This window comes from Sinocyclocheilus grahami, unplaced genomic scaffold (genome assembly GCF_001515645.1).
Source record: "Sinocyclocheilus grahami isolate Dianchi unplaced genomic scaffold, SAMN03320097.WGS_v1.1 scaffold738.1, whole genome shotgun sequence".
NCBI lineage: Eukaryota > Metazoa > Chordata > Actinopteri > Cypriniformes > Cyprinidae > Sinocyclocheilus > Sinocyclocheilus grahami.
The window spans coordinates 626,396-651,431 of NW_015505917.1; the positions used below are offsets into that span (position 1 = coordinate 626,396).

Here is a 25,036-nt window from a genome sequence, read left to right on the forward strand (position 1 = left end):
GTGTTAGATAAATAAGTGTATGAGTGAATAAATAGTGTGTGTTCCACAGTTATTGTCAAGTGTTCATGAGATGGATGGCCTGAGGGAAGAAACTGTTCCTGTGTCTGGTCGTTCTGGTGCTCAGTGCTCTGTAGCGTCGACCAGATGGCAACAGTTCAAAGAGGGAGTGTGCTGGATGTGAGGGGTCCAGAGTGATTCTGCCAGCCCTTTTGCTCACTCTGGATAAGTACAGTTCTTGGAGAGAAGGGAGGGTTGTACCAATGATGATTGGTACAACCCTGGTTGGTACAACAATAGATTGCTTCTATTGTCCTAATTTGTAAGTCGCTTTGGATAAAAGCGTCTGCTAAATTACTAAATGTAAAATGTAATGTAAATTAATGAATTCGTATCAGCTTAAGGCAGTTCACGCTGGTTTTAGGAGCCTGCAATAGCTGTTTTGAGCTGGTTACGGGTCCAAGGTGGTCTACCAGCATTTACCAGGTCTACCAGGTCAGTATCAACTCCATCTAATCCATCCTGGATCAGCTAATGACCATAAATAACCAAAACAGTCCAACAATAAACCATGTAAAATTAGAATGTCTCAGAATGATTACAATTATTTTAATATACGTTATTAATATTAATATTATTAATATAATTCGTATTAGCTATCATTTTTATTAGTGTATCTAACCTTAGTGTTAAAATAAAGTTATGATAAAGTTGTCTAGTGCTATCTAGTGCTAAAAACATAAAATCAAGATTTTCATTCAATATTTATTGAAAACAGTTTTTGAAACTGGAATCTTAAAATTAACTGTTATTGAACTAGGCTACCTATATCGACACTCCCAGTTTCTGTTTATAATATCAACATAAATTACTCATTTAAATTTACAACATTTGAATGTAAAATGGAGTGCATCAATGAATGTAGGACTGAAAGATTGGCAACCTGACCAATGTCAAGTTGTCAACAAGAAAGTTCAAAGAGAAAACGGAGACGCTCTGGACTGTATTGTAGATTGATGAATCAAATCAGTGATCGGACTGGATGACAGACACCTGCTGCAGCCAATCGCATAGAAGCATCCGTTCTGTTCCTGTATGTGGGTGGTAACCGCAGCGACCAATCGCGTTATGGCATCAGTTCTCTTCCTGTAGGTGGGTGTTTGCTACCCGTGTGAATGAAGCGATTCGACACTGGAACTTAGCGAGCTCACATTCTGGGCTTTTATCGCTGGAGTTTTTACACAGCGGCCCTGGACTTAACGAAGAAATGGCTGCTGTGGTGGCCACGTAGATATATTTTGCGTTTCGTATTTGTTTTTGTATTTTATTTTCGTCATAAGGAGGAAGCACTCAGTGCTGGCGTTAGCCTATGCTAACTCGCGTTCAGTTTCGCTGTCCTGCGGTTTTCCTGCTCTCATTTCTGGAGGAATTAATGCAGACCCTGTCGAGATAAACCATGGAGTGTTGAAGAGTGCACTAACATCGGATAATTTCGCTAAAAAAAACACTTATGCCAAAGTCAGAGGTGTCTCACTACTGCTTGTAGCATGTTAGCGGTTTGGCTAGTGAGTGTCAGGTGATATTGAACTCTTGAGAGGAATTATAGCCTTCTAATTAAGCCGAGAAACTGATCAAATAGATTAAATATAATATTTGCGTCCCTTCTGATTGGTTTTACGCCTAACGATTGGTGATTCAGGCTAAAATGGAGTCGTTCAGCTGTCAGCGTTAGCGCTATTGCTGTTTAAACACACGGTTTGTTTACAGTTCTAAAAATATTCGCATCCCAGTTACGTTTTCATTGAAGTGCTATTGAACCATTTGCTGGACATTTATCTCTCTCTACTGTCATTTTTTTAGACTCAATATAATGTCAAAGCTGCTTTTGGCAAGCTAACATACCTATGCTAACATTAGCTGAAGTGGTATGGTTTAAAGCCAAATCCACTGAGACATTTGTCAGCGTTCCTTTATTTAAACGATTCACTGCTTACAGATGATGCTTAGAGTTTTTCCTCCTCCAGCTGTAGATATCAGCTACTGCCATACAAGAACATTTTGAGAGGATATTATGACCGTTTAGGCCTGGAGATGGCTGTAGGTTCAAATAAATCAGCAGTCAGTTAAGATATAAAACTCTAAACCGTGTAATGTATGCATATCTCTCCTTGGGGAACGGGAACGTTTTACAGATTTGTGCAGAAAAAACTAGAAATGTAATTCTCAGGACTCTGAAGCTGTATACCATATTTACAATAGTTGCAAAAGCATAGAAAGCCAATGAAGACATTATAACTTACTGCCTGTCTTTTCTCTGCTTTGCCTTTAATAGTATGAAGATTGCAGGTGATCAATGATCGTATACATATCTGTTATCATCTCTAAATTTAGTTAAATATTTTATAGCCCCCTAAACAAAACCTGATTCCTCATTTGCATTTTCTAGAAAACCCATATTAGGCTTCTTTATCTAAATCAGACAAACGTCTCATGCCTTAGTAACGGCCACAGATAGGTTAAAATGACCATATTCAAAATAGCCTGTTGATCTTAAGTATGTCATCAGAACAGCTGATTTATTTATGGAATTGTGTTTGTTTAAAGTGCTGGAAAGTCGTAAAGAAACCAAACCAAGCAGTTTTGATGATTCCTCAGGATTAATGTTTTCATGTAGCCCTTGGGTCACAGTTGTGCCAAAAACTTTTGATGAACTGCACTACAAACGGGTCTGCTGGAGGAGCATGCAAACAAACAGTTGATACTAAAAGAACACAGGTCTGAAGTTGTTCTGGAACGTCTCGCTTTCTGATCATTCTTTCATAACCAGTCCACCCTGAGGTTCCCAATGGAAGTGCCGCACTAGAAACTTTGACAAGGGAACTTCAAGATCTCTGGGTTGTCTCATCCAGAAGCGATAAGATGGGCTCTCAGGCTCTTCAGATATTGCGGCAGGGAGTGTGGGCATCTCTGACTGGAGGATGGTACGTGGACCCTCATCAGAGTACCTTCTCGAACTGCTTTCATCTCTACCTCTGGATATTCCTCTTGGCCTTCCCGTTTCTTCTGTACATGGTGAGTTCTTGCAGTCATTCCTGAGGTAAAGAAAGCCACCAGCCCATGTTTCTGAAAAAACGTTTTTAATACTGATGGAATCCAAGAGCCTGTGCGGTTTTGAGGCTTAGATGCACTAACATTGAGTAACTTTCCTTACCTGCTGGTGTTCAGGTTTAGCCTACTCTAGAAAGACATTGAGGCTAAAACTTTGTCAAGATGCATGACAGACAGCTGCACATATCGACAGGTTTTATGAAGCTATTTAAGTGAAATTTTCTGTGAAGTGTCTTTTCCAAGTAGTTACACTGAAGCAGAACCAAGGCAACATCTATCTTTAAAACATTTATATACATATATACACTACTGTGCAAAAAATTTTTGGTCAGTAACTTTTTGTTTTTAAAGAAATTAATGCTTATATTTACCAAGGACATCAAAGACATTTAGAATGCTACAAAATATTTGTATTTCAAATAAATGCTGTTTTTATTATTTACTATTCATCAAAGAATCCTGAAAAACTTACCATGTTTTCCACAAAATTAATCAAAAAATCAGAACAACTATTTTCTATAAAATAATAATTTCTTCTTTTCTTTTCTTTTTTCTTTTGCATCATGAGACTTTTCTTTCTTTTGCATCATCAAGGATCATGAGACACTTCAGTACTAGAGTAATGACTACTGAAAATTCAACATTGAAATCACAGGAATAAATAGAAGTAGTTATTTTAAGTTGTAACAATATTTCATAGTATTACTGATTTTACTGTATTTAAAAAAAAAAAGTTATTTTAAGTTGTAACAATATTTCATAGTATTACTGATTTTTCTGTATTTTAAAAAAAAATAAATGCAACCTTGGTGATCATTAGAGACTTCTTTCAAAAACTTTTTACTGACCCGTTTGAGCTTTATTCGGTAGTGTGTATATATAATAATTGTGACCCTGGACCACAAAACCAGTCTTAAGTCGCTGGGGTATATTTTTTAGCAATAGCCAAAAAACATTGTATGGGTCAAACTTATCGATTTTTCTTTTATGCCAAAACTCATTAGGATATTAAGTAAAGATCATGTTCCATGAAGATATTTTGTAAATGTCCTACCGTAAATATATCAAATTTTGAGAAATTGACCTTTATGACTGGTTTTGTGGTCCAGGGTCACAGTTGTCATGATTTAAAGGCAAAACAGTATTTTAACTTTCAGTAAAGTTCCTTTTCAAGGCAATAGCCTGTTTTAAAGTTTTACAGGATGTAAGTACAAGCTCCTTACAAGTACAATCAATGTTATTGATCACATATACAAGAAGGAATCATTAAATAGAAGTCAGACTTCAGGAACACATTCCTTTGCGTCCATTGTTTTCTGAGTGTTACAACCAGTTGATGATAAATACAGCAAAGCATGTGGGTAAACATGAAATGTTATTATGACATCACTCATGATACTTGTGCTTTCACTATTATATGAACCTCCATCTTGCTGCTCCTGTAATACTCCTCTAAGTTCACTGTTAAACATTTTATTGAACTTAACAGCTTTTAATGTCATCAGACAATTATTCTGTTCAGTTTTTTTAATGATAAGTAAATTGTTAACAAGAAAACATCTTGTCTGTCTTATGTACATTTAAATGTTTATTAATTTATTTCTTAAACCGATTTTACTCTGCTCTTGCCATGAAAATAGTCTTATATGCCAATAATGTAGCATAAACAACCAAGTAAAACAATATATTTACCATTAGGTATTGGCCTAGTTGTGTTTTGCATACTGTTAGAGACTTACGCAAGAACATTATGAAATCAGATTTATTGCACAAGTTGTGGTCCACATAAGAAGCAGTGTCTGAAATGAAAAGATTGTAATTTTTGCAACCACGTTGATGTGATTCTCCCACATTCGTTCTTTTAGGCCCTTCCTGCCAGTTTAGTGGTGGCTGGTGTGTACTGCGCTGTGATAGCGGCCTTCTTTACGGCCATAAAAGCAGTGAACTTCCGACTACATGCCATGTTTGACCTGGGCGAGATTGTGCAGAAGAGGCAGGCCTCGTTCACCACAGACCCCAATAGAGTGGAAGAAGGAGAGGAAGGCTCTGGCGCTCACGACGGAAGCCAGCGCAGGTAGCGTGTAACTACCTTATTATATTTTGTGGTCAACCTACAATGTGACACTTTTCTGTCTCTCAAGTAGGCAGCATCAGTTTGTTGAGCATTGCAAGCATCATACTACTGAGTCAGACATTCTTTAGGGATTTGTTGTTGGTGAACAGCTGTTAGTGGTGTTGAGCAGTCGCTCCACTGTAGTCAGTTTTAGCTCATGTCGGCATGCCTGTGCCTACAGGGACAGTGGTGTCGGTGTGGAAATGACGGTGTTCCGAAAGGTGAACTCCACCCCTCCTGTACGCTGCAGTTCCCAGCACTCACTATTCGGATTGAACCAGGTGTCGGTGAGGATATTGTTAATGCCAAACATCCTTACGCATTATTCTTCTTCACTTGTAGGAATTTCCTCTGACTCGTTTACTTTTCTTTTGCTCAGGAATTTTTACCACAGCTTGAAGACCCTGGAGGCTCAAAGGGTACATTGTGGCGTTGTTACTGTTGCTTTTTTAAATAAACTACTCTAAATAGTTTGTTAACATGAACTGGTATGCTTACATTTCAATACTTATCTGATTTTTGTCATTTTTAAAATTCCAGATATAAAAGAGCTCATGCAGGAGCAGGGCAGTAATATGATTGTGACTTCTACATATAGAGACGTCCTTCGACACAACTCTCAGGACAACACTAGTAAGAACAGCCCCTGTTACAGATGCTGAAAATTAGGGCTGCATAGGACTGTTCCTTAGACTTCCAATTCAGAGTGCTACCTTTGTTTTAAAAATCGAATTCATAATTCCAAAAATATTTTGAAGTTGGTATAAAATGAACATTCACTTTATCTATTTTGTTAATGCATGTGATGATATCTTATTGTGCATGATTAGTTTATGTATGTTTTTTTTTTTATTATATATATATTTTTTGACATTTAATCAAAATGTAACTAAATCTTTCGGTGAAAAAGACAAAACTCTGGTGATGTACGTCAGATTTCTCCAATCATTTATGAGCTAAGCGATCGTTAGATTTTGTCACCATTGGTATTGTATTGTAATCCTTTTTTTTTCTCAGTTGGTCAGAATAAAAGTGGCAGACATGTTACTTGTTCAGATGACATTTTCTGGTGAAAATTCATATTTGGGTCATACAAGATGTAGAATCTGTGATTCCGAAGTGCAGTGAATGTCCACACCGGTGTGGTGACTGACAGCGCCACATACTCCTCAAAACATTAGATAATGCCGCAAATAACTGCAATTGTAGGTTTCACACAGAGAGAATAATCTGTTTCACTCAATCACAGCTACAGTCACAATATGGATTTTATCACATAGTAAACTTTTCATGCAGTACTTTTGAGCTGCTTATTTCATGAAATATTGTGTCTGGTGTAATCAAAAAAAAAATTACAACTTCTGGCTTACAATCATTGATAAGTATAAAATGTATTTTACGTGTTTATTGCAAAAATTATAAAATATTATAAATTAGGTTAACTGAATGAATTACTTGCTTAAAGCAAATGAATTAGTGAAATATTGTAATTTGTACATTATGCTGCATGAACCTCTAAACATCTCTGCTGTACTTGGTAGTAACTGCGCGTTTTTTGTTGTTCCAGGTGTGGCGCCAATCTGCTTGGCTGGGGATTACAGAGGGCTAATTGGTGTGGGTGATGTATTGTTGGGAGGGTTTAGTAGCCTGCAACCAACAAATTGTCCTTCCATCCCGCCGTCCCCATCCAGCCAAGAAGATGGAGATGAGAAGGACCAGGTGGATAATGGGGGTGCGGAGCAACTATCTCAGCAGAGCCCCGATGGGGATGGTCAAGGAAGCTACTCCCCCCATGGACCTTCAGCTGAGTCTGAGAGTCTGAGAGATGCTCCTCTCAGCCCTCTCATCAAGAGTAGCTTGAGCGAGGAGCTAAGCGAGAACTTGTTGGGCTTGGGCCTTGACCCTGTCACTTTTGCTCCTGGTGCTGAGCACCCAGGCAGCCGCACCGGGGTAGCCCTGGCTGCAGGATCCACTGACAGCTGCTTCAGTGGAGGTGGAGCGGCCACAGACAGAGAGACTCTTAGTACAGTCAGTAGCTACCGCAGTGAGAAAACAGACTCAACCCAGCTTGAGAGCCCTTCGCTGGGCCAGACGCATAAACTCGTGTCTAACGCTCCTTCCACAGCTTTGCCTCAGGGTAAAGGCGCCTATCAGCAGCCTGGAGATGTGCTCCAAGGTGGTAGTGACACGGATGACCTGTCAGACAGCGTGCTGCTACGATCACCCTCCAAAGAACTCTCCTCTGGGCAGGGCCTGGACAGAACTCTGGTGGAGGGAGAGGACCTTCCCCCTTTGCTTACGGACATTGCACAGCCCTCCTTGCGGGACTCATCACCGTCTAGCAGCGGGCCTTCTGAGACCTGCGATCTTGATGGTGGCATCCCCATACCCCCTCTTCCTCCTCCACGCCAGGCCTGCTCTGTACCATCAGGGTTGACACTGGGCTTGGTCTGCTCAGAGCCCGCTCTGCCGGTCTCTGCCCCGTCCTACCTCCTAGCAGAGCCGCCGTCTCTGCAAGCGCAGCAGCAGGTAGTGCGACCTAAAGATCTGAAACTGCTACGTGCTGGTGGCAGTGTGGGTCACCGACCTGGTCGCAGGAAAGCTCCCCGCAAACGGGGCACTGCTGGCAGTAGCAGTTTCGACTGTGGCTCCTACCGCCGGCACCACAACCGTGGCCAACACAGAGACTACATCCCTGTACGCAGTCGGCTGGGTGCCAAAGCCTATAGCGAGAGCTTGTTCGAGGACTCCAGCGATGAAGATGACGGCAGCGACATGAGTGCTGGCTCTAGTCTTGGATCCCAACGTCACTTCAGCTCTGACGACGAAGACGATGATGAAGATGACGATTCTAGCTCCTCTACCTCCTGCTACTCCCCCGATCTGGCAAATACCGGCATCGCTTCCCAACCTGTCCCCCCTCAACTACCTAGCCCTGGAGAGGGGGAGGAGGCTGGCACAGTAGGACCCTCCCATTCTCGCAGTGCTCAGCGCTCAGCAAGCACAGCCAGTGCCAAGACTCATGCCAGAGTGCTCAGCATGGATGGGGCCGGTGGAGGCTCCAACAACACAGGGGCCCTTGCATCTACTATGCTACCTTTACCCCTTTCTTCTACTCCTGCCCCACGTCCACTCACCATCTCTAAATCAGATCTGGAGGCTCGGACAGTGCGCTCAGAGGGCTTCTCCAGAGCCCACCATAGGTTAGACTCTCTTGGCGGCTCCTGGGCTGGGAACCAGATGGGCTGGAGGGCAGGAGAGCTGCTGGAAGAGGGGGCAGTAGGAGGAGGTGAAGAGTGAACCGATTCATTCTTAATATTTTGTATTTAGAGCCTGGAATGGTTTCATGATTTGTGGTGTTGCTCTTATTTTTATTATCTGCTGTAGTGAATATTTAATGTTTTTTTTCTTTTATTAAAACTGTTGCCTGTTGCTGTTTGCCCATGCAGCCCCAGAGGAGGGAAGTAAACGTGACTCTGTGAGCAGTGTAAAAAGGACACAGGCCATTCGCAGGCGTCATAATGCTGGTAGTAACCCCACCCCACCCCCTTCTGCCATGGGCTCTCCTCCGAGTCTTCAAGACCTTCAGAGAGTCCGCACTTCCTCTCACTCCCGCACACGAACGCTCCCCTCTGCTCTGCACTTTGCTGCCTCATCCTTGCTGCTGCTGCCCCGCAGCGGTGTTCACGAGGCATCCACCTTCGATGACACCTCAGAGGGAGCTGTGCACTACTTTTATGATGAGAGCGGTAAAGAACAGTTTGTGTTTCAGTGACACTGATTTAAATATGGCTTAGTTGTGGTTGTTTCTTCAATTAAAATTATCTAATTTCAGGAGTAAAGAGGTCTTATACTTTTGGGCCTGCTGGTGGAGGATATGAGGACCCAGTCCAGTAAGTCTTAAAACTTTTACCATTGGGGTGATATTCAGCAGTCTCCCAGGGTTTGAACCCTTTTTCTTGGCTCAGGGAGCGAGAGCGACAATCGCAGTCCTCTAGCTTTACCTCCACTGATGTCCAGGAGGTGGCGCCAGTGCTGTCCATGCTGCAGCCCAGACCGGTGGTCCTCCAGGGCATGCAGGTCCGCAGGGTGCCTCTGGATATGCCAGAGGTGAGGCTTAACTCTTCAGAATCATCAATACACATTCCATTTCAATCCTCATGACTGCATTGACATTAGGGGTGGGTGCTATGAACGTGACTACCGGTATTATGTTGTTCCATGATATGGATTTTGCTATACCGTGGATACCGTTATATATTCATGAATTCAAATTTTGCGTTTATATAGTTTTGTTCAATTTGGTATGCTTTGCAAATTTTAACACAAATGACAATAAAGAGTCGACGCTGAACGTTTTTGTCCTCTTTGTGCAACGCCGTACTACACTGGCATTAGTAATAATAGACAGAGCATCATAACAGACCAAATTAATAGAGCACAAATGGCCTACTCCATTGGTTCCCAAACTGGGGGGCGCAGCAAGGCTGAGGGATAGTGTACAGTCAGCAGATTATTTTACAAAAGAAACCTCTGCAGGGTGATAGACTACACTGCATAATTTTTCCGCTTATCTGATAAGTAAATAATTGAACGCTAAATATTAATTTGACATTTTAATTACCTCAACATGACCCGCAGTACCCGCTTGAATGCGCCGTTATCAGTTGTAGCAGTTGTGATTGTATCAATAACAGACCACTAGATGGCGCGATTGAAGAATCAAAGTTTTATGGCAGGGAGCCATGTAGAAATATAAATGAACATGGTTCTGCTCTAAGCATGTAAGTTACAAGTTTGTGAAAGGACTTCCAGTGCCAGGTAAAAGTAAAGCAGATTATGAATGTACTTAAGATTCACAAATACTAAAACAACGTGTCTACACCAGATGCGAGCGACGCGATTTGACAAAAGCAAATAGAATTCAGTGATATTCTCTGCTGTGGATGCGGTGCGGCGCAACACGACAAATCCATGACAGTAAACTGAAGCCCCGTTCTATTTCTGACGAACTCCAGCGCTTCACCATTTCAAATATTTATAAGAGAATCATGAAAAAAATAGTTTCCTCAAAAAAATTAAGCAGCATAAACGTTTACAACATTGATAATAAAAAGAAATGGTTACTGAGCAGTAAATCAGCTTATTAGAATGGTTTCTGAAGGATCATGTAACACTGAAGACTGGAGTAATGATGCTGAAAATTCAGCTTTGATCACAGGAATACAGTAGCCTATATGTTAAAACATTCAAATAGATCATTTAAATTGACAATATTTCACAATATTACAGTGTTTATTGTATTTTTAATAAATAATTGTAGCCTTGGTGAGCATAAGAAAGAAAAAAAGGGGGGGGGTGCTTGAAAAGATTTTTCTCTACAAAAGGGAAAGTTTGGGGATCACTGGCCTACTCAAACACACAATATTTAATTTAATTCATACAGGCCTACCTCATGTTGCACGTTTGCACTTTTTGAGAAAAACAATAGTACAATAAAAAAGTATTTTCAGGTCTATGTCCAATCCCTCACTTTTTCTAGTTATATAAGGTTAAAATATTTTGCTTGTAATTTTTTTCTTCTCATATAGCTATATAAAATCGGTATCGCCTGGACAGTGTAAAATATCGTGACATGAATTTGAGCTCATATCGCCCACCCCTAATTGATGTTTTTCTCTTTGTAGTTTGACCTAGATCATGAGTCCCCTCACGAATCCCAGGAGAACACATTGATGATTGAGGAAAAGGCCAAGCCTAAACAGTATTACCGTTTCTGGGTGCTGCCGGGGAAATGGCTAAGAGTTCATTACGACAGGCTTGCTTTGCTAGCCTTACTGGACAGGAACCGACGAGTTGGGGAGAATGTTTTTGCGGTGGTGTTGGCCAGCTTAGTGGCGTTCCTTGGCTTCCTGTTGCTTCTCCAGGGCTTTTTTAGGGACATCTGGGTCTTCCAGTTCTGCCTAGTCATTGCCAGCTGTCAGTACAGCTTGCTAAAGGTCAGTGTGAACATTTTTGGAATGGTCTGTTTGTGTTTGTTTTAGCAGTATGTTGGTGTTGGCATCTCTTGATAATTGTACGGTATTCACATGTCCCGATAGTGGTGTTGTGTTTGTGTTAATCAGTTTTTTTTTCCCCTTGTCCATTTCAGAGTGTGCAGCCCGATGCAGCATCTCCGATGCATGTGAGTATATGACTGTTTGTCCGTCTTTTCTTGGACCCGCCTAGCTGAAATCAAACAGAAATTAATTTAATGTGGTCTTCGTTGCAGGGCCATAACTGGATCATAGTGTACAGCCGACCAGTGTATTTCTGCTTGTGTTGTGTGCTGATCTGGGTATTTGACCTGGTTGGCCACTCGGACAATATGAGGCCTTTCACCCTCTACGGGGTCACCTTCTTCTCCGCCCACTTTCTGCTCTGCGCTAGAGATATGCTCATAGGTCTGCTCACTCGCTGTTAATCCTTTCTTAATTGAGTTGTGCAAAATATAATAGCCTAATAATTCATACGTTTTCCTTTGCAGTGTTCTCCCTCTGTTTTCCCATCATCTTCCTGTTTGGGTTTCTACCTCAAGTCAACACGTTCCTCATGTGTTTGTTGGAACAGGTGGACATGCACATTTTCGGTGGAACTGGTGAGACCGGTGTTATACTTTACTAATGCTATAGCAGTAACACTTTACAATAAGGTTAACATCGATACATAAACTAGCAATGATAAGTATTTTATATAACGTTTACAAATGGAACTTTATTCTAAAGTGTTACTACTACAGCTATGATGGTTCTGCTCAACTGGTACAGCATGGTGCTTGCAACTCCAAGGTCATGGGTTTGATTTCCAGGGAGCTGGCATACTGTGTACATCCCTGCACCACAAGTATGATGTCTTTTCATTTGTGTGTTTCAGCAACCACAAGCCCCCTGTCCTCAGTCTATAGTCTCTTGCGCAGTATATTGGTGGCGGCTCTGGTTTATGGATTTTGCCTTGGTGCCATCAATGTAAGTGGGAATCTGTGTCTCTCTTTCACAGTAGAACTGTGTTTATTGGTGCTTCCTTTACTCATTTTATGTGTTCGTGTATGTGTAGTCTCCGTGGGGAGAGGCACATGTTCCGGTACTCTTCTCTGTTTTCTGTGGCCTCCTCCTGGCCTTGTCCTATCATCTGAGCAGGCAGAGCAGCGACCCAACCATCTTCTGGTCAGCGTCACCACACATACATGATTTTCCAGTCATCTTACTGCACCAACAGCTCTGTGATCAATATCTAAACTTCTATGTTTTTTACACTGTTCTCTGGACAGGTCTCTAGTCCGCTCCAAGTTCTTCCCAGAGCTGGAGAGCCGAACACCAGAAGAGCCCCCATTAGAGATTAAAGACCCTCTCCCAGAGAAATTGCGCAATTCTGTGGTAAAAGCACTCTCCATTTGCATTTGTCTTTTGCTAAATAGGCGTTCCAATGGCTTTTAAATGGCTCCCTTCTCTCTGACTCTGCAGAAAGAGACTCTTCACTCAGATCTGGTCATGTGCCCTCTTATGGCCATTATCACCTTCGCCATTAGTGCCAGCACCGTCTTTATTGCTCTGCAGGTCAGTAGGCCATCTAGAATTTGATTTTGAGTATGTTAATAGGCTCATTGTGAGAACTAGTCCTCATGCAAAGACTGAACATCATTTTTAGTCTTGTAAAGTCTAGTTCATTGTAGCAAATCTGTTCGTTTGAAGTTTTTATTTTTTGTAAATTACTGTCTTGGTTTTAATATGTGTTTTCTGCACAGCCCGCTCTAAGTTACGTCCTGTACATCTTGGCTGGGGTGGTGGGGTTCTTAACACACTACCTCCTGCCTCAGCTCCGAAAACAGCTGCCCTGGTTCTGCTTGGCCCACCCTGTGCTGCGCTCCAGAGAATACAGCCAGTTTGAGGTCCGAGGTGAGTACTCAAAACTACACGCACAAACTAATGTCTGAATGTGAGAACAAGTGTGATGGACTGATCCCTCTCTGTCTCAGATGCTGCTCAGCTCATGTGGTTTGAGAAGCTGTATGCTTGGCTGCAGTGTGTGGAGAAGTATTTCATCTATCCGGCTGTAGTGCTCAACTCCCTCACCACTGAAGCTCACACTGTCAGCCAAAACCCTGACAAACCTGGAGCCTAGTAAGAACGGGAACATCCTAGTGTAGAATAAAGCACAACACTAGCTGATGTTACTCTTTGTTTTGGAAGATTTTGAATTCAAGGTTTTCAATGTGGTTTCAAACTTTAGATTTTAGACATGGACAGTGATGACATCTTTTATTTGTTCCTTTAGTGGCCGTGCTCTATTCATCTCAGTGGCTGGAATGAAGCTACTTCGTTCGTCCTTCTGTATCCCATCTCAGCAGTATGTCACTCTGTGCTTCACCGCCCTCTTCTTCCAATTCGACTACCCACGCTTTTCACAGACCTTCCTCCTCGACTACTACTGCATGTCCATCCTCTTCAGCAAGGTCTGAGAATACATCCACATTTCTCTTAGATGCCTTCATAAGACCCAAATTCATTACGTGTAACGTTTTATATCTGTCCCTTGAATCCGCTTATAATGTTGTGCAAGTGTTTTAAACTTTAGATTTTAGACATGGACAGTGATGACATCTTTTATTTGTTCCTTTAGTGGCCGTGCTCTATTCATCTCAGTGGCTGGAATGAAGCTACTTCGTTCGTCCTTCTGTATCCCATCTCAGCAGTATGTCACTCTGTGCTTCACCGCCCTCTTCTTCCAATTCGACTACCCACGCTTTTCACAGACCTTCCTCCTCGACTACTACTGCATGTCCATCCTCTTCAGCAAGGTCTGAGAATACATCCACATTTCTCTTAGATGCCTTCATAAGACCCAAATTCATTACGTGTAACGTTTTATATCTGTCCCTTGAATCCGCTTATAATGTTGTGCAAGTGTGCATCGTAATCTAGTTTACTTCTATATGTACACTACCATTCAAAAGTTTGTGGTTGGTCAAATTTTTTATTTAAAGCTGCAGTCCGTAACTTTTGGCGCTCTAGCGGTTAATAAACAGAACTGCGTGCGTCTTGCGGTAGAACATTGTAGCCGGAGCTACTTCTCTCTGTTTATGTCTATGATGAATCACGCAGGTACTGGGCTACTCCGCAGCGGTACCTACCCGAACCAGTCTAAATAGTCCGAATATAAACACTTATTATAGGTGTACCGTAGTGATTCAGGACAAGCCAAAAACACGGTTTGGAAAATGGATTCATGGTGTACTCGCTTATTATATAAATGTTGTAAATTTTGAACACAAAGTTACGGACTGCAGCTTTAAGTCTCTTATGTTCACCATGTCTGCATTCATTTGATCACAAATGTAGTAAAACTTTAAAAGAGTGAAATGTTATGTCTATTTTAATATATTTTAAAATGTAATTTATTCTTGTGACGGAAAAGCTGAATTTTCAGCAGCCATTACAGTCTTCAGTCTCACATGATCCTGCAGAAATCATTCTAATATGCTGATTTGGTACTCAAAAAACAGTTCTTATAAATGTTAAAAACAATTGTTCTGTTCTGGAAACCATCATACTTTTTTCAGGATTCTTTTATAAAATGGATATCATTTGTAACATTATAAATGTTTTTACTGTCACTTGATCAAATGAATGTTTCCTTGCTGAATAAAAGTATTAATTTATTTATTTTTTCTCTTCTAACTGACCCCAAACTTTTGAACGGTGTATAAACAAGTAGTTGACAGTAGTTTTTTTTTCTTCTTTCAACAAATAAAAATTTGCATGAATGTCTAAAGAAAGCATTTCAACTGGCCACCATTTCTTTTAAGATCTAGATCTTATGATCTTGTACACATCATATTATTAATCAGTTTTATCTTCACTTATTAAATCTAAATGGTTCTGGTGAAATTATTACAAAAGACAAAAATATTCCTTTTAGGAAATGTTTAGGATATAATTACATAATGTATACATGCTATTTATGTGACATTTTTAAAGGTTTGAATGTAGTGTGTAACTTACACTGTAACTGGAGTGTGGGTTTGTAAAGCAAAAGATGAAGACTGATGTTGCTGTCATCTCTCCTGTGTGTGAGCAGCTGTGGGATCTGCTGTATAAGCTGCGTTTTGTGCTGACCTACATTGCACCTTGGCAGATCACATGGGGTTCTGCTTTCCATGCCTTCGCTCAGCCATTTGCCGTTCCCCGTATCCTTTTCCGGCATTACTCACACACAGACCTGAATGCTGATCTCATAACTTTTACCTGTTCTTGTTCATTTGTGCCCAATGTTACAGCTGTACAATTGGTTTTATATGTTCCTCCTCAGCTCCTTTAGCTGGTTTTCACAGTTGGTGCAGTTGCTTGGTCGATAACTAGTTTGTCACAAATAAATAAACAAGTGTGTGTATATGTATGTATATGTATGTATGTGTATATATATGTATATATATATATGTGTGTGTGTATATATGTATGTATGTATATGTGTGTGTTTATTTATCATTAAAAATTAATTCCCCTTAACTCTAGTTTTGATCTCAGACTCAGCCATGCTGTTTGTACAAGCTGTGTTTTCTGCTCTCTTTTCCACTCCTCTCAACCCTGTGCTGGGCAGTGCTGTTTTCGTTACTTCATACACCCGACCTGTGAAGTTCTGGGAGCGAGACTACAAGTAAGCCTTTAGAAATCTTGAGCAGATGTCAGCCACGTTGTTTTTGTTAATTCAGTCTTACCAGAAAATGTTTGAAGACATGACTAGAACCCTTAAATACCATTTTGTCTTTCAGCACCAAACGGGTGGATCACTCCAACACACGTCTGGCCACACAGCTGGACCGCAACCCTGGTATGTGATATTGTATCTGAGTTACACACACCTATCATCTGTCTACTGTCTTAATCTATCCTTGCATCTCCCCTTATCTCTCGCTTGGATAGGTGCTGATGATAACAATTTGAACTCTATCTTCTACGAGCATCTGACGCGCTCTCTGCAGCACTCACTGTGTGGGGACCTTCTGCTGGGCCGCTGGGGAAACTACAGCACCGGAGACTGCTTCATCCTGGCCTCCGACTACCTCAACGCTCTCGTACACATCATAGAGATCGGCAACGGCCTCGTCACTTTCCAGCTCAGAGGCTTGGAGTTCAGAGGTGAGCCAACAGGAGAGGGACTGGAACAAAATGCAGCACTATTTTCTCTATCCACTGGATTACACTACATGACTTTTAAAACACTAGGTGTCAAACTTACCAACTTTGTTAATGGTTAGAGACAAAAGCACTAAACGACTGAGGATCACATGCTACCTGACCATTTAAGTTGTTCTGAAAGCAACAAACTTGCACAGAAATGTGCTTTGTAGCTAGGAGGTGCATGCCAAATGAAATTGAGTTCTAAAATTGGCTCAAAATATCAGAGTCTGCCTATTATACACTGTGATTTTCTGTGAAATCTGTCAACACCAACTGGCCAAAATCTGCAGACTGGCTCTGACTTTCGCCAACTAGTGTTGCTTCTTCCGGACTGCAAATTGTGAAAATTCAGGGCACAAGTCATGTAGTATAGACATCTCAAAGCATGATTCATACTGATTCTAAAATATTACTTTTTTATTTTATTTTTTTTAATTCAGAGACTTGGTCACTTTTATTTGTATGTAGGGATATACCGGTATCAAATTGTCGTATTGCGATTAATTGCTAATGCTTTTGTCACGGTATATGATATTATCACGATATTGAAATTTTGTTTTTTTTAAAAAGTGCTGTCATAATACAGTATAACAGGTTTAATAACTTTTTTTCTTATAATAAAAATAACTGAACATTTAAATGCAATAAAGTAATACAGAAAAATGTATAAAGTTAAAAGTTTTACACAGATTAAAGTGCATAAGAACTATAAAGACCAATAGGTATCACTTTACAATAAGACCTCATTAGTTAACCTTAGTTAATGCATTAACATTCACAATGAGCAATAGCTACATTTGCTACAGAAGTTATTAATCTTTGTTAAAAAATACAAGTCTTAGTTCATGTTAGCTCATTAAATAACACTGTTGCAACTTTCGATTTTAACAACGTGTTGTTAAATATTGGAATACCTAAGATTAATGAATGTTCAGAAGAATTTTTCATTGGCAGTTTGTTAACTAATGAGTTAACTAATGAAGCCCTAATGTAAAGTGTGACCGAACAGTAAAGAATCAAAACACTTTCAAGCAATATCTAGGGCATGTTGTAGTCCAGATTATGTAAAAAAAGTTTGAAAATAAATAGCCTATTAAGTCTAAATATTTAAGTATTTGGTGCTGTGATGAACATCATAGCAAATACACAAATCTGAATGGCTGTTTAAATAATTTAAACATGATTCAGAAACAGAAAGTAGTGCAGCTGCTTTATTTACAGGGTTTCCGGGGTAACGGCTGCATTTAAATGAATTATTATTATTATTATTATTTCTGCAGTTTAGCGCCATATGCTGTCGGAGAGTGAAAGTGCGCTTTCATTCAGAGTCCCTCTCACCTTTCGCCATGTGTTTCTTGTCCGCGCTTATTTACATCAGAGTGGCACCGTCTTTCACGCAGCATACAGCGGTGCTGTGCATTTTGACTAGTTGATGAGAAAAGTATTCTTAAAATGCATTCAAAATTCTGAATAATTTGTAATATATAATTATTCACGGTATTTAGAAGTGCCGACTATAACAATATCGTGCATATTCATTACCGGGATATATCGCATTACCGAATACCGGCACAAGTCTATTTGTATGACAAGAAAAAACATGGTAGTGGAGTTCAATAATATGAATAATTTTGGTGCATAAAATGGTGCTTTCAGATACTTTATAGTTTCATGTTTAGCTGCAACTAATTTGGCTTGAACATGTTTTTTCCTCACTTAATTTTCTTTTCTTTTTTTTCTTGAATGACTATTTTCAGGAACATATTGCCAGCAGAGGGAGGTGGAGGCAATCACTGAAGGGGTGGAGGAAGATGAAGGCTGTTGCTGCTGTGAACCAGGTCATCTCCCCCACATGCTCTCCTTCAACGCGGCCTTTGGCCAGCGCTGGTTGGCTTGGGAGGTGGCCGCCACCAAATATGTGCTGGAAGGCTACAGCATTAGCGACAACAACGCAGCTTCCATGCTTCAAGTATTTGACCTGCGCAAAATTCTCATCACATATTATGTCAAGGTCAGTTCCTCTCAGACGAGAGACTCAAATAAAACCTCCACTATCTGAGATGGCAGAGCAATCATCCAAGTTTCGGAATAATTTGTAATATATAATTATTCACGGTATTTAGAAGTGCCGACTATAACAATATCGTGCATATTCATTATCGCGATATACCGCATTACCGAATACCGGCACAAGTCTATTTGTATGACAAGAAAAAACATGGTAGTGGAGTTCAATAATATGAATAATTTTGGTGCATAAAATGGTGCTTTCAGATACTATATAGTTTCATGTTTAGCTGCAACTAATTTGGCTTGAACATGTTTTTTCCTCACTTAATTTTCTTTTCTTTTTTTTCTTGAATGACTGCTCCAGGTGTACGGATGTCCCTCAAACTACACCAGGTACAGCTTAGGCATTCATCCATCCCTACTGACATCACACTTTAATTAGGTTTCTAGGCCAACACAGTGATATATTCATAGCTTGCACCAAAATAGACTTTTGGTGTGGTAAAGTGAACATCACGTGGTCTGATGATGATGCAATTATGGAATGGATCTCTGGTTTACTTGATTCTCATGAGCCAATTTTTTGTCTCCTGTTTACTCCACAGGATCACTTCACCTCTCCTGATGAGTATGAGGACCCAGGGGTGCTGTACGATGCCATCACTGCTAATGAAGATAAGATGCTGATATCTCACGAAGGCGACCCTGTGTGGCGCAGCGCTATCCTGGCCAACATGCCTTCTCTGCTTGCTCTCCGCCACGTTATGGATGACGGAAGTGACGAGTACAAGATCATCATGCTGAACAAACGCTTCCTCAGCTTCAGAGTCATCAAGGTGCTTTGCTGCAGAAGCCTGTTTATACGCATGTACAGTGTATCTTATCGTGGCATTACCATAACTAATCTCTCTCTGTTGCTTCCTTCAGGTGAACCGGGAGTGTGTGCGCGGGCTGTGGGCCGGACAGCAGCAGGAGCTGGTCTTCCTGCGGAACCGGAACCCTGAACGCGGCAGCATCCAGAATGCCAAACAAGCCCTGAGGAACATGATTAACTCGTCCTGTGACCAGCCCATCGGATACCCTATCTATGTCTCCCCACTCTCCACCTCCTACGCTGGGGCCCATGTTCAGCTACGTTCTGTCTGGGGAGGCCCCATCAGCCCTCACAACATTTACACGTGGTTCATCAGCAGCTGGGACAGGTCAGGTGGCACATGTGTGTATTTTGCCATGTTACAGCACATTTTAGGCATTCAGAGTTTATTTAAATGCTCTCTGTTCTCTTCAGGCTTCAGAAGGGTTGTGGTGCCGGATGTAACAGTGGGGGGAACATTGAGGATTCAGATTGTGGTGGCGGCTCTACCTCCATCAGTAACAACCCTGCAGCTCATCCTCCCCAGAACACAGCGTCCAGCATCCCTCAGCCTCATCCCACTATTGTACAGACCTCAATGGGTATGCCACCTGCTTCTCTTGTACTGTTAATGTACAGTCAATAAAGCAATGATGTGTGCAGGCTGTAAGTTTCACTTTTCCCTTCCTTTCTCAAGGGACTGACAACCCCGTTGGGCCTTCCTGGCCGCTGCATCCCCAGCCCCTCCCACTTGCCCTGCTCAGCCAATCAGAAGGCAGGATGGATGCTGGGTTGGTTAGCTCCTTGCACCGCACCTCTTCCATCCATGGGCTTTTGGGGCAACACCTGTCCAGCTCCCAGCTGTCTTTCAGTAGTTCAGTGGCCCTGCCGCCTGCAGACCGCTTCTGCCCCAGTAGCCTGCAGGATAACCCCAGTCACAGGGCGTCTCAGAGGGGCCTAAGCCTGGGACATGGTAGCGGGCTGCCCTATGAGGCTCTGTACAGCAAATGGAGTCTGTCAGGGAGGAAAGGATTCAATGGACCTGCTGTAATGGAAGGGGACAGCTCAGCATCACAGAGCATACGCACACAGGTTAGGATGCATGCTTCCCTTCCTGACTATTAATACATAAGATATCCTAAATGCACATCTTCTATGATGGGCACGTTTTAGCTGAATTATACTTATTTTTTGAGTGGCATGTAGTTAAAAATGCCAGGATGGTACAACTGTCTGGATATCATAAAGAAAAAAATCTTCAATCAATACTTCAAAACTTTTTCTTTGATTAATCAAAATTAGTGCTGTCAAACGATTAATCGCAATTAATCACATCCAAAATAAAAGTTTTAGTTTACTTTAATATATGTGTGTGTGCTGTGTATATTTATGTATATATAAATACACACACATGCATGTATATATTTCAGAAAAATTGTATTTATATATTAAATATATTTATTTATAATATAAATTATATGAATATAAATATAGACATATAAATGCATGTAAACATTTTCCAAAAATATCCTGTATGTGTGTATTTATATATACATAAATATACACCGAACACACGCATATATTATGCAAACAAACTTGTATTTTGTATGCGATTAATCGTTTGACAGCAGCACTAATCAAAATTAAATAGATTAAAAAAATCTATTTTAAATAAATGCTGTTCTTTGAAAAGAAAAAAATCTTCAATCAATACTTCAAAACTTTTTCTTTGATTAATCAAAATTAGTGCTGTCAAACGATTAATCGCAATTAATCACATCCAAAATAAAAGTTTTAGTTTACTTTAATATATGTGTGTGTGCTGTGTATATTTATGTATATATAAATACACACACATGCATGTATATATTTCAGAAAAATTTTATTTATATATTAAATATATTTATTTATAATATAAATTATATGAATATAAATATAGACATGTAAATGCATGTAAACATTTTCCAAAAATATCCTGTATGTGTATTTATATATACATAAATATACACCGAACACACGCATATATTATGCAAACAAAAACTTGTATTTTGTATGCGATTAATCGTTTGACAGCAGCACTAATCAAAATTAAATAGATTAAAAAAATCTATTTTAAATAAATGCTGTTCTTTGAACTTTCTATTTGTCAAAGAATCCTAAAATGCATCATGGTTTTCACTAAAATATTAAGCAGCAGAAATGTTTTCAACACTGATAATTAAAGAAATGTTCAACAAATCAGAACTCTTCATATCAGAATGATTTCTGAAGGATCATGTGACACTGTAGATTGGAGTAATAGCTGCTAAAAATTCAGCTTTGCTGTCACAGAAATAATATATTGTTTAAAATATATTGAAATGGCAAGCAGTTATTTTAAGCTGTAATATTTTTCACAATTTATACTGTATTTTTGATCAATAAATGCAGCTTCTGTGAGCATGAGCGAGAGAGCCAAAGTTTTGACTAGTATAAATATTAATAACCCATTTATTTACGTTTTCCTAGCCTTCGCAGCCTCCCCTCCCTGTCCTGCCCTCGGATGCCAGCCCAACACTGGATCCAATGGGAGCAGTCATACCCTCTGAGACCACGCCCCTTACATCATCAGACCCGCCCAGTGCACGGAAGGAGTCTACAGAACTGCCTTTACTTGAGCACCTCCGCTGAGCCTGCACAGCTGGGATCAGACGAGCCCATGGTCATCCTCGCCATCCAGAGAGAGCGAGCTAGGAGGACTTCAAGCTGACCTTATCAACCCTTTTTATAATTCAAGCATCTTCAGTCAGTTCTGCGTATATTAGGAGGTTTCTCGCAAGTCTCCTTAATAAACACATCACCAGATACAGAAGCACACTAGAAGAGTGCTGCGTTAAGTAATGAACTCTGGACTGAGCTCTCCTAAGCTTCTTTGGCTACTGTTCTGGCCTCCAGGCCTAAAAGCCAAAAAAAGTGGCCAGTCAGTGCAATCTTAAGGGATTTTCTTCTTTTCTTAGATAAAGAGGGTCAGGTCATTAAATCAAAGCGAATCGGTGACCTGTACCACCAGCAGTAACAAAAAGGGAACTCTTCTCTCCTCTGTAGCAGCCTTGAACCTACTCAAGCTTTCGTTTTTACACCTACGCATCCAGTCCTTCGCTACGCATCAGCCGTATTGTGCAGGATTTCTCCCTTTGAGGCCCAGAGCTTTCCACCACACAAGCCACTGTCCTTTCAAGACCAAAGGACTCGATTTTGATTCCCCCTCACTGAGCCGTCATTTCCTAGCTCACACATTCCAGCAAAGACATTCGATCGTGTCACCCATCACCGCACGACCGTTCTTCAGCGAGCTTCAGGGATAAGACTTGAATATAATCACACAAATACTCGCTCACATGCACACTTCCCTTAGCACCTGGTGCTCCCTGCGTAGTTTACAGCCGGCTCAGGTGAGGACGGAGGGGCCTGAGATTCATAGGACAGTTGGGACAAAGAAGACGTCATCAAACCGGTGGTCTGTCTCTTTTTCTTTTCTTTGTACATCCCACAGGCAATCAGACTACCTACTAAATTCCTAAACTGCTCCCTACCGATTGGGCTCTGATGGTGATGTAGTGGGCCGGAGCACACGAGGGCCTCCTGGCCTCCCATCAGGCTTTTTCCTGCTGCTGCAAGTGCCTGCAGTTTGTCTCCCTCTACTGCAATACTACTGCTACCGCACCACCCCCTCTACTACTAATAGAACTAACCAAACTACTGCTTTGACTTCTAAACTCCAGCGTTTTAGTTGGAAGAACTTGATGGGGGAAAAAAACAATAAAGATGTACCGATTCTAAAGACGAAGATTTATTTGTTTGCTGATCTCAAATGGAGATGTGCGGAGTGGCTGTTTTTTTGTTGATTGTGCTGATAGTAGCTGGACATGAGTGAACTGTAACCTTTGCCCCCATTCTTGAATCCACCGGATTGTGACTAACTAATTCCCTAAATCTGTGTGTAATACAACTGGAAAGTTCGATGTCATTCTGATGTTAAATATCTGCTGTTGGGCGAACGAAGCTCAGACCGCCTGCTGTGGAAAGCAGGGCACTTACTGCCTCTACTACAACAACAAACATATCAAATGCTCGCAGTCAAACAATACAACACTGACATCAGCCTGGAATAGCTGTGGCGTGTCGATGTAAAGGAGCTTGAAATTTCCCATGAGCTGTTTAAAGTGGTTTTCTGATTCAGAAAGCCTTTCAGCGCTCTTTCACCATACAATTTCCCAGCTTAAAATGATTGACGTGGCTGAGCTGTGCTCTGAAAAAGGCTTTGCGTCGAACGATATGGTTTGAGCATGCGGGCGCCGCCATGGGAAAATGGTGCTTTTCGATTCGACAGACGGTGTTCAGGTGAAAGAGAAGGATTTTTGCTGGAAATTTTACACTGGTTCCACAGAGTAATGCCGTTTTATGCTAAATAATGCGGTTTTCTGTTGAGAGGCCCCATTGTGTTAATTTTACAAAGCTGATGGATTCAAAACGGCCGATTCTTGTTCTGAAGTTTTGATGTGATTTGAGCCTCTAGCTTCGTTTAGTGCCAGTAGAGGCAGTTCACACCGAATTGATCATGCTCACGCTTTCGTATTCTCACTTAAACCACAGATTGTTAGTAGGTTTGTAACACTGAAAATAGATGGCCTCTCTGCCCATAACAGACCATATCACAAGTTGTTTGAACACTAAACATCAAGTCTTTCTGCAGACTGTGCAGCCGAGTCTATTTCCGAACACCACCATCTCAAGTCTCTCATGTAGTCTGCTGAGCAAACCTGCCCCGTTTATGGCTTCTTACAATGGACTTCAGTAGCTATCGAGCGTTTGGTTCGAGGCCGATCAACCTCTTTCTCTCTTTCCATCAAGACCATTTCTCTCATCTTTAGGGTGACTTTTCCAAAGCAACAGGGAGTACGTCTCGTACTGGGAGAAAGCACAAGTTACTGCATAGTCTTGGGTGTCAGTGATTTAAAAGGGATCTAACCCATCTCTGCCATATATGTACAGCATGTTTTGTATATAAATATATATATATATATATATATATATAAATCTATTTTATTATTATTGGGATTTCTGGTTATTTTTCAATGGAGGACACTACTTTGAGTCTTGGGGGAGTCACGCTTCGGTGTATCTGTGCATGCGGAGGGGTCCGACTCTCTCTCTCGACAGAATCATGAAGTCTGGGGAATGAATCGGTTATCTGCTTTTGCACAACTATTGTAAAATAGTACACCATCCTGTATTTTGTTTTCTTTTTTAATTTTAGTTATATGGAGGATCATTTTATTTAAAAACTGTTATTGAATATTCAAAGTTATGTACAGTTTTTTTTTAAAAATTTTTTTTGTGTTTTCTTTTCCCCCTCCTATTTAAATTAAAGCTTTTTTGTGTCATTGTTTGCAAAACAGTCTTTTTGTGAATCCATTGATCTTTTTTTTCCTCCGTGTCAAAATGTATGTAGAGGCTGGTAAATTTGATTCACAAACTATAGGAATAAAAGTCATTTATATCGATTTGAATCAGTAGCGTTACAAGTGACTAATTTGACTAGTTCTCCATTTAATTAATGAATTGTAGCAATTTAATAAACTGACTATAAATTATATACACTACGGTTCAAGTATTTGGGGTCTGTAATGTTTTTGAAAGTCTTTTATGCTCAGGGAGGTTATTACAATGTAAAAACTTTTCTATTTTAAAATGTAATTTATT

The 25,036-nt window shown here is 40.7% G+C and overlaps 1 protein-coding gene across 1 annotated transcript; it reads left to right on the forward strand.

Annotated features, from left to right (window-relative positions):
* The first annotated feature begins 1,161 nt into the window (after nucleotides 1-1,161).
* On the forward strand, nucleotides 1,162-24,622 carry LOC107560657 (pecanex-like protein 3). Its single transcript, XM_016244892.1, has 31 exons — nucleotides 1,162-3,069; nucleotides 4,971-5,179; nucleotides 5,400-5,505; nucleotides 5,598-5,637; nucleotides 5,759-5,851; nucleotides 6,786-8,507; nucleotides 8,668-8,967; nucleotides 9,054-9,111; nucleotides 9,187-9,328; nucleotides 10,906-11,217; nucleotides 11,370-11,402; nucleotides 11,490-11,661; nucleotides 11,745-11,855; nucleotides 12,131-12,222; nucleotides 12,311-12,420; nucleotides 12,525-12,630; nucleotides 12,718-12,810; nucleotides 12,999-13,149; nucleotides 13,230-13,374; nucleotides 13,529-13,706; nucleotides 15,332-15,440; nucleotides 15,778-15,907; nucleotides 16,023-16,081; nucleotides 16,174-16,389; nucleotides 18,189-18,442; nucleotides 18,796-18,834; nucleotides 19,047-19,277; nucleotides 19,369-19,643; nucleotides 19,730-19,896; nucleotides 19,992-20,386; nucleotides 21,803-24,622. Exons 1-31 carry the CDS (start codon nucleotides 2,917-2,919, stop codon nucleotides 21,962-21,964), a joined length of 6,363 nt encoding a protein of 2,120 aa, XP_016100378.1. The 5' UTR covers nucleotides 1,162-2,916; the 3' UTR covers nucleotides 21,965-24,622.
* Nucleotides 24,623-25,036: the final 414 nt, after the last annotated feature.